This window comes from Sus scrofa, chromosome 18, assembly GCF_000003025.6.
Source record: "Sus scrofa isolate TJ Tabasco breed Duroc chromosome 18, Sscrofa11.1, whole genome shotgun sequence".
Lineage (NCBI taxonomy): Eukaryota > Metazoa > Chordata > Mammalia > Artiodactyla > Suidae > Sus > Sus scrofa.
Window position 1 is genome coordinate 28,506,415 of NC_010460.4, and position 17,516 is coordinate 28,523,930.

General features: G+C 40.6%; 1 protein-coding gene across 7 annotated transcripts in view; it reads left to right on the forward strand.

Annotated features, from left to right (window-relative positions):
- CTTNBP2 (cortactin binding protein 2) overlaps positions 1–17,516 on the forward strand; it is a 442,954-nt gene that overhangs the window by 376,202 nt on the left and 49,236 nt on the right. For all 7 annotated transcript variants that reach the window (XR_002340261.1, XR_002340262.1, XM_021078653.1 and 4 more), the window contains 3 exons: positions 1,958–2,108; positions 5,503–5,754; positions 14,959–15,076. Coding sequence is in view for 5 of the 7 variants with exons in the window: in XM_021078653.1 (XP_020934312.1) it covers positions 1,958–2,108; positions 5,503–5,754; positions 14,959–15,076 (521 nt within the window). In the remaining 2 variants the exon portion in view is untranslated. The remainder of the gene's footprint in view (positions 1–1,957; positions 2,109–5,502; positions 5,755–14,958; positions 15,077–17,516) is intronic.

The following is a 17,516-nucleotide window of genomic DNA, read 5'->3' on the forward strand; positions in this document are numbered from 1 at the left end:
GGGGTTGGTTGGATCCACAGACACAAAACCTATAGATATGAATGTCAACTGTATAAGCAGTTAGATAATGGATTGATAAAACACTTCATTATTCACTATTTTATACCACTACAACACAAGAAAAGTTTTTTTATGTGCAATGGCATTCAAAGTAAAATGGACTTATTTATAATAATCTTCCTACTAGCAATTTATTCAGCATTAGATCCCAGTTATTAACTTTATCATTAGAAAAATTGAAGCAGAAGTTTACATACTGAAAGAAATTAGAGCACAAAGCCGAAAAGAGTCTATGAATTAAAATACACATAAATTTGGTAGTAATTTCTTCAGTAGCTTAATAAGTCAGTTGAGTGTAGACATAACTTTCCAACATGAAGTCATATTTTAATAATGAAATAAAATATAGCTAAATTTCCTTCTCTGCCAGTGTCGAAGTGGCAAGCTGTGGGGAATGAAAGCTGTTTTCAACTTTTTATCTTACTATTCCGATTGTTTCCTTCAACAATCTCATAATTCATTTTTTTTTTAATTTCTTTTTAGGGCTTCAGGTCCGGTATATGGAAGTTCTGAGGCCAGGGGTTGAATTGCAGCTGCAGCTGCCAGCTTACACCACAGCCACAGCCAGGTCAGATCAGAGCTGCAACTGCAACCTACACCACAGCTCATGGCGACATTGGATGTTTAACCCACTGAGGGAGGCTAGGGATCGAACCCCCATCCTCATGAATATTCATCGGGTTTGTTACCACTGAGCCACAATGAGAACTCCAAATCTCAGAATTCTTGAAATAAGAGTTTTCAGTTTCACACTGTTATTAGTCATCTATATAAATTTTTAAAAATTCAAAATGTGTCCTTAAAGTACAGTCTTATTTTTTTTCCTCTACATATCTAACACATATCTCCTCACTCTTGAGTTTATTGCTGAGGATCCTAGCTACTGATTTTGCTGTTAATTTCTGCATATATCCTGTGTCCTCCAAGAGGGGTTCATATTCTGGGCTCTACTTTTACCTTTATTGCCATAGGGCCACCTGCTTGGATATTGTAACAGTCATGGGAATGGAGGCATGGATGGCTTTGCAAAAAGGGAGAACCCTGAGGAAATCCAGGGGCTTGGTTAATTTAAAAGTGTGTTAAATACACATATCAGTATGTAACTTTAAAATATATGTAAACAAACCAAATGTTGCCAAAGGAAGCCAAGAAATGCATCTGAGCAAAACACTGAAGATGTGCGATGCTTCGTCTTCATAGATTTGATTATGATCTATCCTTTTTTAGTTTATTCTCATCTAATTGTGCCAACTGAAGTTAGTTCCGAAGTGCCATGATGTCTTGAATTTTATCTTGTTTCTTTCCTTCTTGATTCTCAGGGCAATGTGTTTCTGCTTAGCTGTGTCTTTTTGCCCATAAACTGGCCCTATTTCAGGAGACAGGACAGCTTCTGCTGTCTTTTTTCCCCTAAACGACCCTTTTCTCTGTCTCCGTGTTGCCTTTTATAGTGAAGGCACATGGTGCCCTGCTGTCTGCACTATTTATAATTATTTTCTCAAGTGAAAATCTCAGAATGACTCAGCAGCCTGACTTTTCAAGGTTCAAAGTATTTTGAACCACAAATAATATATATGTCAAGCACAATTAAACATATTCTAAGGACTTTATACTTTTATAAGTTCGTTACAGAGAAGTGTCATAAACCAGGCATTTAGCCTTGATCAGGGATGCTATTTAAAATTTTCATGGGAGCAATTAATATATCTTCTGGTCTTGTTAAAAATAGGATCTCTGTAATAAGACCAGTAATAATTGATATGTATATGTATCAGATATTTACTATAAATAAAGACAGGGAATTGCTCTAGCATTATTTTCTCTATTTAATGTGTTGGTCAGGTGGTACTTCAGAAATCAGACCCTGTTTGTACGTAATTAATCGTAATCTTGTGTCTAGGTGTGTAGAATTATTAATTGCATATGATGCTAATATTAATCACGCTGCTGATGGAGGACAGACACCTCTGTACCTGGCCTGTAAAAATGGAAATAAAGAATGTATTAAACTCTTGCTGGAAGCTAAGACTGACCGAAGTGTAAAAACCAGAGTGAGTACCTGTATTTTGGGTTTTGTCCTATAATTTATAATACCTCCGCAAACTCTACAGCCAAAAGTAAAATAGGTTAAAACAAAGGTTGCTTTGTTTTGCTTTGAGAATATTGGATAAGGATATTGTCTGACCTCTGCCTGAGCATCTGATCACCCGATCCTTAGAAGCTTGTGGTTCGTTAGCCTGTGTTTTTAAGGTAGTCAGTATAGTGCCTGGTGATTGTAAACGATTGACCAAGGTCAACCTTCATTGAGGTCATTGTCATCTTCCACACTAGTGTTCACTTGTTCTGTGTGTCAGCAGGAGGGAGTTTTGTGACAAGAGGGAGCCCATTGCCATGACTCAGAGGAGGGTTATTTATGCTCACTTTTCCTCCAAGGACTAATGTTTGTTGTTGCTATTAAGATGGTGCAGCACCTCACAGAAGTCAGTTGTCTGATTTGCCTCAGAACTTGAATCTCTGTATGTGGAAATCCGTCATGGAATCTCTGTCCCACACAGTTCTGTTATCTCCTGTACAGGGTACACAGGTGAAGTCAGAGATTGAGAAACTGAGGAAAGTTAGAGTCTGACCCACAAAAGATTCCTTGGACAATTCTTCTGTCTCAGCCTCACAGAAATGTATTTGAAATCACCTTCTCAATTAGCCCTCCTAAGCTGATCTTTATCAGTCTGTTGTGATAGACTTGAATCAGCCCTCTGCACGCTGACATGCATTTCTCCAGTGGAGGGCTGGTGGGGTTAAGGAGCTTCCACTATGACCCAGTCTTCACTGGGCTCAGGAATATTTTTTTTTTTTTTGCAACTTTCCAAAATGTTAGAAGTGTAATAGTTACTACCCTCCAACATACTCCTCATGAAAGATAAGTATAGACACTTAATCGCCAAAGGTTATCAGAACCTCGGATATCTTCTATTAACAGAAAATAGACTCTACTGTGCATCCATCTTGCAGGAAACACCTTTAAAAGTTCCTAGGATAAAAAGGTGCATTATCTATTTTACGGTCACTCTTAGATCTTGGTTTTCTTAATTTCTCAAAAGAAAACCAACAATTAATGTTATAACCAGGAATATAATATAAACTAGGCATAAACATCTTCCATTGAGTCCTGTTGGTAGGGTTTTTTTTTTTTTTTTTTTTGTTTGTTTGTTTGTCTTTTTGTTGTTGTTGTTATTTCTTGGGCCGCTCCCGCGGCATATGGAGGTTCCCAGGCTAGGGGTTGAATCGGAGCTGTAGCCACCGGCCTACGCCAGAGCCACAGCAACGCGGGATCCGAGCCGCGTCTGCAACCTACACCACAGCTCACGGCAACGCCGGATTGTTAACCACTGAGCAAGTGGCAGGGACCAAACCCGCAACCTCATGGTTCCTAGTCAGATTCGTTAACCACTGCGCCACGACGGGAACTCCTGTTGGTAGGGTTTTTTAAAATTTCATTTATTTTTTGAAAATCTGAGAAAATAGTCCAGTGTTATATGTACTCGTGTTATTTTATATATTTTATCTGAGAAATCTGTGGTGTTACACATAGTCATTATAAAATTCCACCTTAACATGTGAAAAATGAATGAATTTTACATCATTATCAGAATGAGAAATAAGCAGTGTAGCCTAAAAATTTAAGTCACATCCTATAAGTCAGAGAACATAGAAATCCATGCTCGCAAGCAAGTTGATGAGCTGAATGAAATTGTTAGAAGTACATAGGCTCCAAAGTAGAGATAAACAGCATAATTGATGAAGGACCTTAAGGGAATAATTATTTCTCATGACTTTTAATGAGAAATCAAAGGAGAATGAAAGATTTTAAGGTTTTCAGCAATGACTGCATGGCCTTTGTCATATAAATTAGAGAAGGTCAAGAACACTTACACTCTGGTGCCGATTGAAGGCTGATACCTAAGAAAAATATCCACAGTCGAACAAAGAACAGGGCATGAAAACACTTGACCTGACTGGGGTAAGCCCAAGGACTGTATGGCACTCCAGTTACTGACAAGCCATGGTCTTGTTTTGGCCAGGTTGACTCCTTGATATGAGGTACGAAACCAGACAAAAAGCCACATCGCTCAGGGACAGATTGAGCAAACGATCTGATGACTCAGTCTGAATGCAGATTATTACCATTTATTGTCTGTTTTTCTCCCTGTCTTCTACCCCATTATTTTTTAAAAACTGTACTGTAACTCACTGAAAAATATCTAGTATGGCAATATGAAATACCAGATGAAAAAAAAAATGCCAAACAGAAAATAGAAGCAAAACAGATACGAAATATACCTCTCAGTTCTTTTACGAAAGTCTTAAATGTAGTTCTCTTGTGGCTCAGAGTCACTGCTGTGGTGGGGATTTGATCTCTGGCCCTGGAATTTCCATGTGCTGTGGGCGTGGCAAAAAAAAAAAAAAAAAAAAAAAACTGGTAAAGATGGTGCCTGGGAAGGCAGAGCCATCTCTATATAGAAATGAGAGACTATAGTGTGGCTCAAGGTTTTCTAAAGAAGGGTGTTTTTGTCAAACTTTAGTGCAACAAGGTTGCCCTGTGGGCTATTAAAGCAGATTATCCGGCCACAGCCTCAACGTTTCTGATGCAGTAGGTCTGGAATGAGGCTCAACAATTTGCATTTCTAACAAGTTACCAGGTGATGCTGATGCTGCTGCTGGTCAGGGGACCACACTTTGAGAGTTACTGTCCTGGAAAAAAGAGTTCTGAATCTGCTTTAGCAACCAGCTGAGTAGATGATTGAGGCTGCAAAGTAACATATTCTAGAGAATGGGCCCAGTCACTTTAGTTGAAACATTTTCCAAACTTCGATTTATCAGTAGCCATCTGCAATGACGGAGCACTCCATAGAGGCCCATGTACATCTCCTGGAGTTATTTGACTTTTTCCTGCATGTCTGCCTTTTCCCTATTGTCTAGAGTCTTTCCTTCTGTAAACAGTGGCATAAAATGTTAAGATTATTAGAGCTAGGACTCTTCCCTCTAAGTAAAACTGGCATATAACATCCTAATAACACTATACTTGGATATGAATTTTTAAAAATCCTGACACTGAAGTTCATTCTCTTTCATAATTTATTAAATTGAAATTTTGCTTTATTGTATGTAATGCTTAGTTACCAGCCTGGGCAGTACCTGTTCACTCCAAATGGTCAACTGTTGAGGAAAATCTTGCAAAATAGCAAACATGAGTCAGAGCAGTGGAAAATAATGGTAATTGACAGAGGTCTGAGAACTTAGCTCATCGATGATTAGAATGCCTGCTTTTCCCAGCTCAGTGATCCATGCCCAAGAACATTTAGAGGTGAACTTTAAATAACACTGTTCTCAACATTAGTGTTGTAATCATCCCTTCTCTCCCCCTACCCTGGGGCATTTTATTTTCAGGATGGCTGGACACCAGTTCATGCAGCTGTGGACACTGGTAATGTGGACAGCCTCAAGCTTCTTATGTACCATAGGACACCAGCTTGTAGAAACTCGTTGCATGAGGAACCTGAGTCGGGCGTCTTTGATTTGAATCAGGGAGAAGAGAATCCTGAAGGCTTATCCAAGCCCGTTGTTCCTGCAGACCTTATTAACCATGCCGACAGCGAAGGCTGGACTGCTGCCCATATTGCTGCTTCAAAAGGTTTTAAGGTGTGTCTGATAGCAGCTGGTCAAAGTACATGGTTGTTATTTGATGAGTGGCAGAATTTTCTGCTCTTCATTGAGTGCATTTCACTTGAATGACTGGAGACTGAGCAATACCATTGCAGATGAGTAGCTTCCAACATGAACTGATTTTTTTTCTGTCCAGCCAGTATTTATAGTCAAGCATATATGAGACAGTATTAAAATTAGTTTGGAATTTGTTAACAAATATGGGAGTAAATCCAGATATTTTATTTCAGACAAAATTAGGAGGAGAACTTGGGTATTGATTGAGTCCATTGCGTTATTTGGTTCAGTACCAAGGCTGTGCTGTTAGAAGGAGGGCTGGGAATCAAGTCCAGATGCCCTGTACTCTGAACTCCATCACTACACCCTGCCTGTACTATCCTACTGATACATAAGAGGTAGCGCTAGAGTTCACTCATTAGTTAGAGAAAGATGCTGATTATTAAGGAAGCAACACGAAATAGTAAACCATTCATTTATGCTTCTTTTTCTGTTTAGATCACTTTAGCATGCTGTTTTAACAATGAAAAGCTATCAGGAACCTCCTCGGTGCAAGACACTGTATAAGCTCACATTTGCAGGAATCATTTATATGATTAGATAACTCCTAAGTTCAGTGGCAAGGGTGTAGGATACAAGACAAGTATAGGAAAGGAGAAGCACAGAAAAATTAAAATGAGGATACTAGGTATGTGGTTGGAGCAGTACAAAAATGCAGATATTTTGAGAGAGTTCACATATTTCAGAGAGTAGAGTTGAGGGATATTAGGCTCAGAAATGGCTCATTCTGGAAACGGAAATGATTTTGGCCTTGTAGAGTGGGTGGAATTTACCATTTGTCATCGAGAGAGAAGAGTAGTTCAGGTGGAGAGAGCAGTAGGAACAGAGTGGAGGTAGAGAGGTGGGTCACAGTTCTAGCTGAGCTAATGAAGAACGGTGAGAAGTGAGCCAAGACCGGGACTTTCACAGTGTGGCAGGGGCCTTCCGTGACGTATGGACAACTCTGAGCTTTATTTACTAGTCAGAGGACAGCCATTAAAAAGTTTTGTACAAAAGAGCGAAATCAACTGTATCATTTAAATTGATTGACTTAGCAGTTCAATTTAGGAGATCGGAGGTTATGGAAATATCAGTGGCAGGGAGGGAGACTGGGTGAAAGATGATGAGAGTGGTAGAAATAATAAGAGGGGTCACAGAAGAGAAATGCCCAAGTGAAGACAGATTAAATACAGGAAATGTGGGAGCTGAACAGAAGGATCATAGTGACGTTCTCAGAGAGAGGAAAGAAGAGGTGGTGTCGTTGTGATGAAGAAGATGGAATGTGGGTTTCGGCATGCTGAATTTAATGCTGGGATATGTTCGTCCAGATGGAGATATCTTGGAATAGCTAGAAATGTGCATTTGGAGCCGCTGGTTGGGTAACTTCCTGTTATTATGATCTAGAGCAGAAGCTGTTCATTTTGAACTTCGGTTTTTTTTAAACGAATGAGAAAAAGGCATGATTCAGTCCAACGTGGAGGTTTTGCTTGCTAGTAGTAGTTTGCTTGTTTGCATTTTACCCTTCAAAAAAAAAAAAGCCTACAGAAATTCTGTGAACTTTATATATATATTGATTTGAATGGAATGCAATGACACTTGACATATAAGTGTTTGGGAGACAAAGATGGGAAGTAGGAAAATCTTAAATTTGGAAATGTGTAGTTAATCTAAAACAGTGAATCTCATTTGACAGTGGAAAGGTGCATCAAGGATCAAAAACATCTGAGTATAATGCGAGAGGTTACTGGTAGGAGTAAATTGCTCATACACTCATCCCGAAGGCAAAAAAAACAAAAAAAAATCCAAACCCTGAGCATCTAGATTGTTCAGCTGTTGACCCTCTGGTGCTAGACAGAGAGAGGAGCCTGCACTCCAGGGTGAGTTCCCCAGCAGGAAGGGGGGCTCGTGTTACCACTCAGCTCCTTCATTGTCAACTCCTCATTGGTCCTGATGTTTTATGTAACCGAGGATGGTATCTTCATGGGTTCCCAGGCCCCTGGCCGCAGGGATGCTCTGTCCTTGTTGAGTAAAGGGAAGAAGGACCTCTTTCTCACATGTAATATGACTCTCCCTGTATTCCCATATTTTTGAGAAGCATCAGATGAATTTTAAATGAGAGATTTTAGAAAGTGTGAGCATGACTGACAGCATCCACACCCTTCAAAGTAAAATAGTGTATTATATATTGCCCTGGAGTAGATGCTTCATCTTCTAGGCCAATCTTTTCATTTTATGATTAGGACATTTAAACCCTGGAGGGATTAATGGAAGAAGTTAGGAACAAAGCCCAGATTGCCTGGTTCATTACTGTTCACATGATACCATGCTGCCTTCCTCCCTCGACAAGGGTATTGGAAAATATTTTTGCAGCCTTGGCCTAATACAATGTTTATACCCTGGCCAAGATAGTTCTCCAGAGAGGTAATTCATTTACAACTAAGTTGCTAAGAGCAGTTTTATGAAAAAATAAATTAGAAATCTGAGTTAATAGTTGTTGGGTGAAGAGATTCTACTGACTACAAGGGAAGCTTGGAAGATGTCTGTTTTTTTCTCTCTCCAGTAGCATATGTGTGTCTAATCTACAACAGGTAATAGTACCATTGTTACCCAAGCGAACGACTTCAGTTTCCGTGTATTTTTCAATTAAAAATCCTGTGGGATTTCAGAGATTGAAGACACAGAGATCATCTAGTCCAACCCTCTTGATTTGCAGATGAAAAAAATTATGTTTTGGGAAACAGCATAACTAATTCCCCAGGGTCAATTCATAGAAGATCAGATTCCCTAATCAGTACTTTTCCCATTTGGTTCTTGGTATTTTTCCCAATGGTTAAGCAACTTATACAAATCACCATTTAGTATTTAGTAACAGGAGTAACTCTCTCTAAAGCTGGCCTGTGATGACTCTGAAGCTGATCTCGTCACTGAGGATAAGCTTTTGTTTTCATCACTTAGAGTGAATAGATAGAAGAATTCCTTAGTGAAACTCTGTGTTCTGTCATGAGAACGTTAACATGTCAAGTTCCTGCAGCAGAAGCATATTAGGGAGAGTGTCTGGATTTGAGCAGCTGGTTGTTGACGCCCTCATACAAACAGATTCTTTATTTGGGGGACTGTGTGTGTTTTTGATGGCAGGAGTAGGTTATAACTCTAGCTCATGTATTGCCAAAGCCAGTGGCTTTCTGTCACTCATGCTCTTAGCCTTTCTAGGTTGTTGAACACGTTGACTCTAACGCACAGACCTCCTCAGCTTTCAGAACACTGCCGCTTCCTTGCTTCCCTTCTGAATCTGATGACTAGGCTTTCTCTTTGTTTTTCCGGTCTTTCTCTCTTGTTTTTTTAATTCCAGACAACTTGCAATCTCCTTCCCAGCTGCTTTTTGGCTTTCACTGTGGCTTCTACAGTAACTAATACCAAACCCAGGTCTCCTCTGGCTTTTTATATGTTTTCCAGCCATTTATTTCCACCATCCTAGAGGCCATCACAGGCAGGCCTATTGTCCTCTGGTCAGGCATTGACCCTCTTGTCACCATTGTTAGGCCACTCGCATTGTGTTAGATTCTAGGCCGATGGATTCATTTTTAACTTTTAGTCAGCCAGGCATTTCCTCTTTTTGGATGGTCTGGATGAGGTGTGTGTCTTAAATGCAGAAGCCATATGGGGCTCCAAGGTCTAGGTCATGGCTGCAAAGAGAAAAAAATGATAGGAGTCCCTAAACTGCTTTGTCACACAGAGTGGGTACATTCACAGATAACCTGGGAAGTGGACCAAGCCTTTGAGACTAGATGTTAATGATGATACATAGAAATCTGTTCTTTGGGGTCTTTTTGTGCTTTTGACTCTCTGTGATAATTTTTTCCCTTAATTTTTATAAAGTTATTTTCTGAAAAGCCAGACTGACTCTGCTGTGTGTAGACAAAGGGAAGACTGTTTTTTTTAAACACTCATTCTAGAATGTTCAGTGCAGAGTATTGCATCCTTGCAATTTAATTTGAACAGCAGTGACTCACTGACAGAATCCTAAAAGATGCTCACATAAACTCAACCAAGCAGAATCATACTCTACCCCTCACCCAAGCCACGGACTTGCCATTGTTTTCCACTGACACCTTTCATGGATCTGGTTTTGACTCTTTTTTCTCCTCTCACTCTACACTTTCCCACTTGAATGATCTTATTGGTCCCCAGAATATAACCTATGGAGATTCCAAAATTTTCTCTCTAGCACACCTAACCATGTCCTGAATCCATCCAGGAATGTCTTATCCAGGAAGCCCACAGATTACAGGTTATCTCCTTGATAGCCTGAGGAACAAACTTCCCAGTTCGCCCAACACAGTCCTGGTTTATGCCTCTCATCCCAGTGCAATTGTTAACAGTGCCCCTTTTTACTCCTGTAAGTATCCCAGTTTGCACAACCACATCGAAGGCTGAATTCACTTTTATTTCCATGAGGATGTGTCCTTGGGCCCCCATGTTTGTGCTCTTACCCCATCTGCTACATCTCTTGGTCCTCCTCTCTTAAGCCATTAACATCACCTGACATTTGTGTTTATTGCTCCATCTTCCTAAAATAATGATTCAAATGATTGCTACTCCTCAAGATTTTATTCCTTCACAAAGAAGTGTGTAAACAAAGGGAAGGGTACTTTTTTAAATGCCTGTTCAGAATGTCCCTTAGGGAGGCCTCGTCCTGTGCTGTCTGGGCTTGTGCAGGTCCTGCCGATATCTCCTCATCTCCAGTCTCTCCAGTGCCTTGAGAGGGGCCTTTCTAACAGGGGAAGTTGGTCTTGTAATTTACCTTTCGTCTTTCCAAGTCTCTGTCACTTCCAGGATAAGTGCCTGACCTTTATCATGGCAGATAAGTCCCTTCCAGCTCAAGCTTCAGTCTCCCCTCCACAGGTGCATGTGTAGTCTATGCTCTAACCATGCATTTGGGCTGTGCACACAGTCTATGCTCCCCTTCTCTCTCTGCCTTTGCATCTGCTGTTCCCATTACCTCAAATGGCCTCTTCTGTCCTGACCCCTCCCTGCCTGGAAAACATCTCAGCCTAAGGCTTCCAGGAGTTCATTGATCCCAGGGCTCCTCTCCACACTTCACTCAGAGAGCTTCTTCTTGACTGTGGTTATTTGCATGCCTCTCTCCCTTTCTACCTCCACCTAAGAAATATCCCTTTTCATCATCATATATAGAGTGGTCAGCAGTCTCTGGCCACAAGGAAGTGCTAAATGTTTGCTGAATCAGTGAGTGAATGGGCTATTGTTACAGCTCTTTCTTCACTGGTCTCCTGACTGTTACCCTCTTTTTCAGTATGTCCTCCCAGTGCTCCAACTGGGTTTCAGAACTGAGCTGATCATGGCACTTGCCAGCCCGAACATATCCTCGTGCCTGACAGAAAAGCATCCATGCTCCATGCATTCAGCCTTTCATGACAGACTTCAGCTAGCTGTGGCCACTCACCCCTGAATTCACCTGCTTACTTCTGTTATTTCCCATTGTGAGAGCCTCCGTGTCCCCTGCACGGCAGAAGAGGGGGCACATCCACATCCCCAAGTTGTTCCCATGCCCATTCCGGACCTTCCCTGCGCATGTGCACACTGCTTTCCCTCTCACTCCCTCTGCCCAGTGTTATCCCTCAGCCCCCCTGCCCCGGCTTTGATCTTGTCTGTGGCTCTTTGGAATGGGGTTTCTATTTAGTCTCCCTGGCACAGGTCCCTTGCCTCTCAGCTCTCCTTTAAAGGCCCATGGCAGAGGTGGCTCACGGTCCCTCAGCACCTCAGTGTATCCCTCAGAGTTCCACTGGGCTCACCCAGAATAAAGACTACATCCTCCAGTCTCCACAGCAGATCATCATGGCCACGCACCTGCATTCTGGCTAGTGGGTTGTGAGTAGGGGTGGAAGCTGAAGCCTAAGCCACTGCTTTTTAAAGTCTCTGCTCTAGCACATGTATCTGTGTTGTAGTTAATAGCACTTTGGCTTGAACTCATCCTTCTAACTGCTTGCTCTCCTTTGGTAGAACACCCTGCCCAGTTTAGGTCCCCTGAGAACCTGTTTCCAGGAGCAGCAGCTGGCATCACAGCATTTGTCCCCTTCACTCAAATCCCATCCAGAAAAGAGAAAGTTTGGAATCTGTTCTTTACCTTTCCCCCCTCCTCTTCCACTTAAGAAAACCTTGCTCATTACTTCAACAGCGCCCTTTCCTGTACACTTTTCCTCATGGCTCTTTGCTATACTTTGCATTTCTGCATAAGAAACAAAACTATTGCCTTATTTATCAGCTCTAAGGTGGCACCTTGCACAGAGGTGCTTAGTAACTCTTTGAGAAGTTAAGGATTGGTGAACACTAAATACTTGTGCAGTGTTGGAACAGTGCCTGGAACTTAATATATGCTCAAATAGTTATTTGGAGCTGCTGTTGTTAAGTGTCAGTTGGGTAATTTTCCATTTCCTTTGCATTCCACATGGAGCCCAGCTTGGCACAGTAGAACTCACTTCTGTGGCGTTCTTTGGATTTGAATTACTCTGCTGTCTTTCTGACATTATGTGCTTCATTATAGAGAAAATCACTGCTCATATGATTACCTACTGCCCCTGCCCGAGTGTAGTAAAAATTATATGCAGCCGACTTTATAGGTCAGACTTAGAAGACTCTTGCAGGTTTTGGTTGCATCTTTTATCATTTCTATTTGTAATTTGAAGTAACATCACCTAGAATTATGGCATCTGTTGACCTGCTGTAATTTCTAACCACTTACCTGAATATTTGGGTTGTTTTTTAATTGGTGATAATTACATTGATTATAATAAAAGCTGCAGCTAATAAATATTGAGTGTATTTTACATGCCAAGAATATAAAATCTTTTTACCATCTTTTCATTTAAGTCACCTAACAGCCGTATGAAATACAGGTATTTGAAACACAGATAAGGAAACTGAAGCAGAAAAATGTTGGATTTACAAAAAGTCATTGATAAAATCATCTACATTGGCAGGATTAGAAACTAGGTCTGTTTTGGCTCTTACCTGCTTTTGTTGCAAGTACTAACTTCTGTAATAAATGTATTATTTTTATCTCTGATCTGGAAATTCATGAAGTTTTGAACTCAGATTTCATTCTACTTAAAGCCGAGTTAATTTTGTTAACTATTTTACACATTTACTGATTTTTTTTTTTACAAATTAGTGATAACAATTTGGTAAGAACTGTATTTCTGCATTTGACTTGGCTTTCAGTTCATTTCTTAGCTTAACGATTTTTTTAAACTTGAACCCTAAACCCGTAAAAGCCAGACTTGGATTACAATTGTTAGAGGAGGTCCCTCTAACTTGAGCAGGGGAGATGAGAAACCTATGTCCAAGTCCGTCCCTTTACAGGCAGGCAAATTTTCTTTATTCAAAGGTCCTCTGGTTCAGCTCCTCCTTTTTACAGGTATCAAGGCTTAGTCTCCCATCCCTTCAGCATCCAAAAAGACGCCCTGTATTGGCTTTGCCCTCAAGCCAGCACTGGTTTCCTGTTCAAATTTCACTTCATTGGTAGTTTCAGCTTACTCTTTGTTTTTCTTTCTGACTCTTGGGGATTTCCTGTATTTCCTTAGGAACTCATGATTGCATTTAAAGTATGTTTTGGGGGCAATGTGAAGCAACTGTAACTCAAGTATACTCCTGGAAGTGGAAACTAGTATAGCCACTTTTGAAAGCTCTTTGCAGAATATTGATGCAGAACATGTGCATACCCTGTGACCTAGCAGACCAACTCTGTATGTGTACTCAGCAGAAATGTATACAATATGTCCACCAGAGGACACATGCTAGAATGTCCATAGTAAAACCCAAATGTCTACCAACAAGAGAATAGATACATAAATTGTAGTATGTTTGTATGATGGACTCCCACAGCGTGACTTTAAAAAAGGAGAAATTGAACTACAACTATTCTCGACATTTGGATGAACTTTGCAGACATTATATTGAATGAAAAAGAGCCAAATATGAAAGCGTACCTGTAGTATGACTCCATTTATATAAAATTCATAAATAGGGTAACCCAGTCTCTGATGTGAGAAATCATAATAGTAGCTACCTTTGGGGGCTAAGGAGGAAGGGCTGGTGATTGAGATGGAACATTAAGGAGGCTTCCAGAGTGCTCCTTGCACAAGGATGTTCACTTTGTGGTAATTCTTCAAGCTGCACACTTATTTGTATACTTGTCTATGTGGATATTATATGTCAAAAAATAGGCACATAAAGAAAAAGGCATGTTTTAGAAAACAGGAAAAAAGGTGTTCCACAGCAAGATTAGAGAAAGCTGTTCAGACTTTGTAGTTTGCTCTGTTGTCAAAAGCGGAAGTCAGCACAAAGCTTCTGTGAGTGTGCACTTGGCTGTGCACGTCCCATGATACATATCCTGATGTAATAGCCTGCCATGTAACTACTTGAAAATGTTTGCCCATACATTGTCTGTCTGCCACTTTGAATTGAAACATTTTGGAAAATTAAGACCTTTCAATTCATAGGCTAGAGATATTTTTTGAATGGAGATTCTCTGGAGCACAGAAGAAAAAACCGAAAAAAAAAAATGAGGGCACATTACTTCAATATCTATTGAGAATGTTTTTCTAAAACCTCAGCCAACATGGTGTTGACACATATTTTTCAAATAAAAAAAAAATAAGACAGCGTAAGATCTCAACTATAAATGTGCTTACAAGGGCTCTGGGACTGAACTGTTCAAATTCTGCACTTGCATGACCGGGAAAGCAGTGCATGGTCTACACGACGGCAAGGGGCTTGGGGTTATGGCAGGAGTCTTTTTGCTTTATATTTCCAAATTACCATAAAAGGGTACTGTCTGATGAAGTGTTTTTTCCCTAATTTCACTCTGCAAACTAAGTGATTAGGAAGCTAGTTTTCTCTCTCGAAACCTAAGAGGCTGTTCTGTGGAGCAGTGTTTTGATACTGTGAATCACATCTAAATGAAGCACTTTTTCCTTTTCCTTTGGAGACAGTGTTTAGATTAATCTGTGTATTTGGGTTGCTAGAAGAGAAATTAGCTTTCTGGCTGAGAATTCATGATTTGCCCTTGGATTTTTCCCTTGAGTTTATTCATTTGAACAGGAGGTAATGGAGCTCTTGTCTTCACAGAACTGCCTAGAAGTCTTGTGTGGTCATGGAGGGCTTGAGCCGGAAAGAAGAGATAAATATAACCGGACTGTGCACGATGTCGCCACTGATGACTGCAAGCATCTGCTGGAGAACCTGAGTGAGTGCCCTCTGCAGCCGTGTTCATGTGGCATCCACACTGCTGGGGCCTCTGGGACTGTGGGGGACATATTAATGCCGCTACAGTTTTCTCATTCTCTTTTTAACCTTCTCTGAACCCTAGCTACTGCAAAGACCATTTGTTATAAATGGGGTCATGATATTTTTCCATGTAGAATCGCTTTTTACAGAATGAGTTTTATTGAAATAATGTGAGATCTTCCTTTGATTTGACTGACTTTGCTCAGTCAGCAAATATTTAAATAGCAATTGCTCTTTTCTTCTGGCTTAGATTGTCTTTCTAGACATGAGACTAGGGGGATATGAGAAATCATGGCCAAGTAGTTTGCTATTAGCTGATGGTGTGAAAGTAGGAAGGTCAGTTGTCTCCATGTCTGGTTGCCTGACTGTCCAGAAAGATGATTGGTGATCTTTTGGGTCCCTTTCAGTTCCAAGAATATATGCATCTCAGCACATTTCTTGAGAGGGTCACTTGTGGGTTTCTGAGTATGAAGTGCTAGACCAGATGAACCGTCATGACCTCTTCTATCAGGATTATCACTCAGTCCAGCCAGCCAGCTATTTCAGTAGTTTGACTTCAGCTCACATTCTAACATTTTTGAGACAGGCAAATGAACAAGAAGCATAAATAATTCATTATATGGAATGTGAGATGGTAATGTGTGCTATGGAAAAGCCTAAGAGGGATTGGGAGTGAGAGGGCGGGTTTCATTTTTTTAAAATGATAAACAGGGTAGCCTCACTGGTAAGATATCTGAGTGAACACTTGGAGGCAAGGAAGGGATAACTGTGAAACTATATCAGGTAAGAACTCTCCAGGCAGAGCATCATGGACAGAGGCCCTAACAGGTAGCAGCATGTCTTTGTGTGTGCGGAACTGCAGGCAGAGTAGAATGGCTGGGTTAGAATGCGTGAGGGGAGAGAAGTAGGAAAACAGACCAGAGAAATTACAGGATGGGGACAGAGGCCTGATCTTATTGGAATTTGTAGGCCATTGTAGGGACTTAAGGCAGCCATTTCAGTGTTTGAGCTTAGGAGTGACAGGACCTGGGATACACTTTAATAGTATCTCTGGCTGCTTTGTCAAGAATAGACTGGGAAGTCACAGGCCATTACTGTGGTGTTCCAGGTGAGAGAGATAATGATGGCTCAGTCCAGATTTGAGGACAGTAGATGAGGATGTGTTGGTTATGGATATTGCTGAAGATAAAGCCAGCAGAACTGCCAGATGGGTTGGGTGTGAGGTATGCGAAAGAGAGGATTCATGGATAACTCCAAGGTTTTCTGCCTGAACAACAGGCAGGATGACATTGCCATCACCTGTCAAGGGGAAAGCTTTGGGTGAAGCAGATTTTTCTAACAAAGATCAAGAGTTAAGTTTTGAATGTATGAATTTGAGATGTCTGTTCAGGCATCGATGTAGGACGTGACAAGTCAGCAAGAATTCTGGAAATAAGTATGAGCTTGACAGATAAATCTGAGCATCAGCAGTCTAGAGATGATACTTAAAGTCATAGGATTGGCTGTGGTCACAAAGGAAGTTAACATAGAAAAAAATAAGAGAAATAAGCTTTTCAAGACTCTGTCATTAAGAAATCTGGAAAAAAGGGAGGGGCCAGCAAAGGAACAAGATTAAAGAGTGACCAATGAGGTATGAGGAAATCCAGAAGGAATATATCAGCAGAGATGCATCAGTTGTGTCAGAAGCTATTGATAAGTAATATGAAGACTGAAAATAAAATCTAAGAACTGGTCAGTTGATGGAAGAAAGTTTAAGAAGTGAATCATAAAAATGATACATTTTTAAACATTTTATTTTAATGCATAACAAGTCATTCATCAGTTTTTAGGTGAAGGTCAGTTGGTGTCTCAGAGATCATTTAAAAAGCTTCTACCACTCTGTTTATCATTCAAGTACTTTCTAGTACTTCTGTCAGATAGTGTGTTCACAGGTAGTGTGTTAAACAAATAGTTTGTTAAATTCCTTCCAAACATGTGTTCACTTACTCTTCACAACTCACTTGTACAGTCCTTACATTTTATAGAAGAAATTGAGGTATAGAAAGGTCGAGGCGATTTACCAAGTACACAGGGCTAGGAGAAGGCCAACCCTGAGGTCCACCCCAAGGTTTGTATGAGTCAAGCCATTGTCCTAAGCATACTGACCTAAGCAGCTGTAACCAGCTTTCTTCATGATGATTTCAGTGAAGGTGAGGAGAAAGGGTAAAATACTGAGTTCACAGTCAAGAGAGGGCTCCAGTTTTCTCAGATATTTTTTTGAGATAATTTGAGAATCTTGCTGAAGGGAAAGCATCAATGAAATAGAACCTGCCAAAGAGACAAGGGAAGATAAAACAGTTCATGCAACATGGTTCCAAAGAAACTGTGAAGAGATTGGGAGACCAAAGTTTACTCCAGTA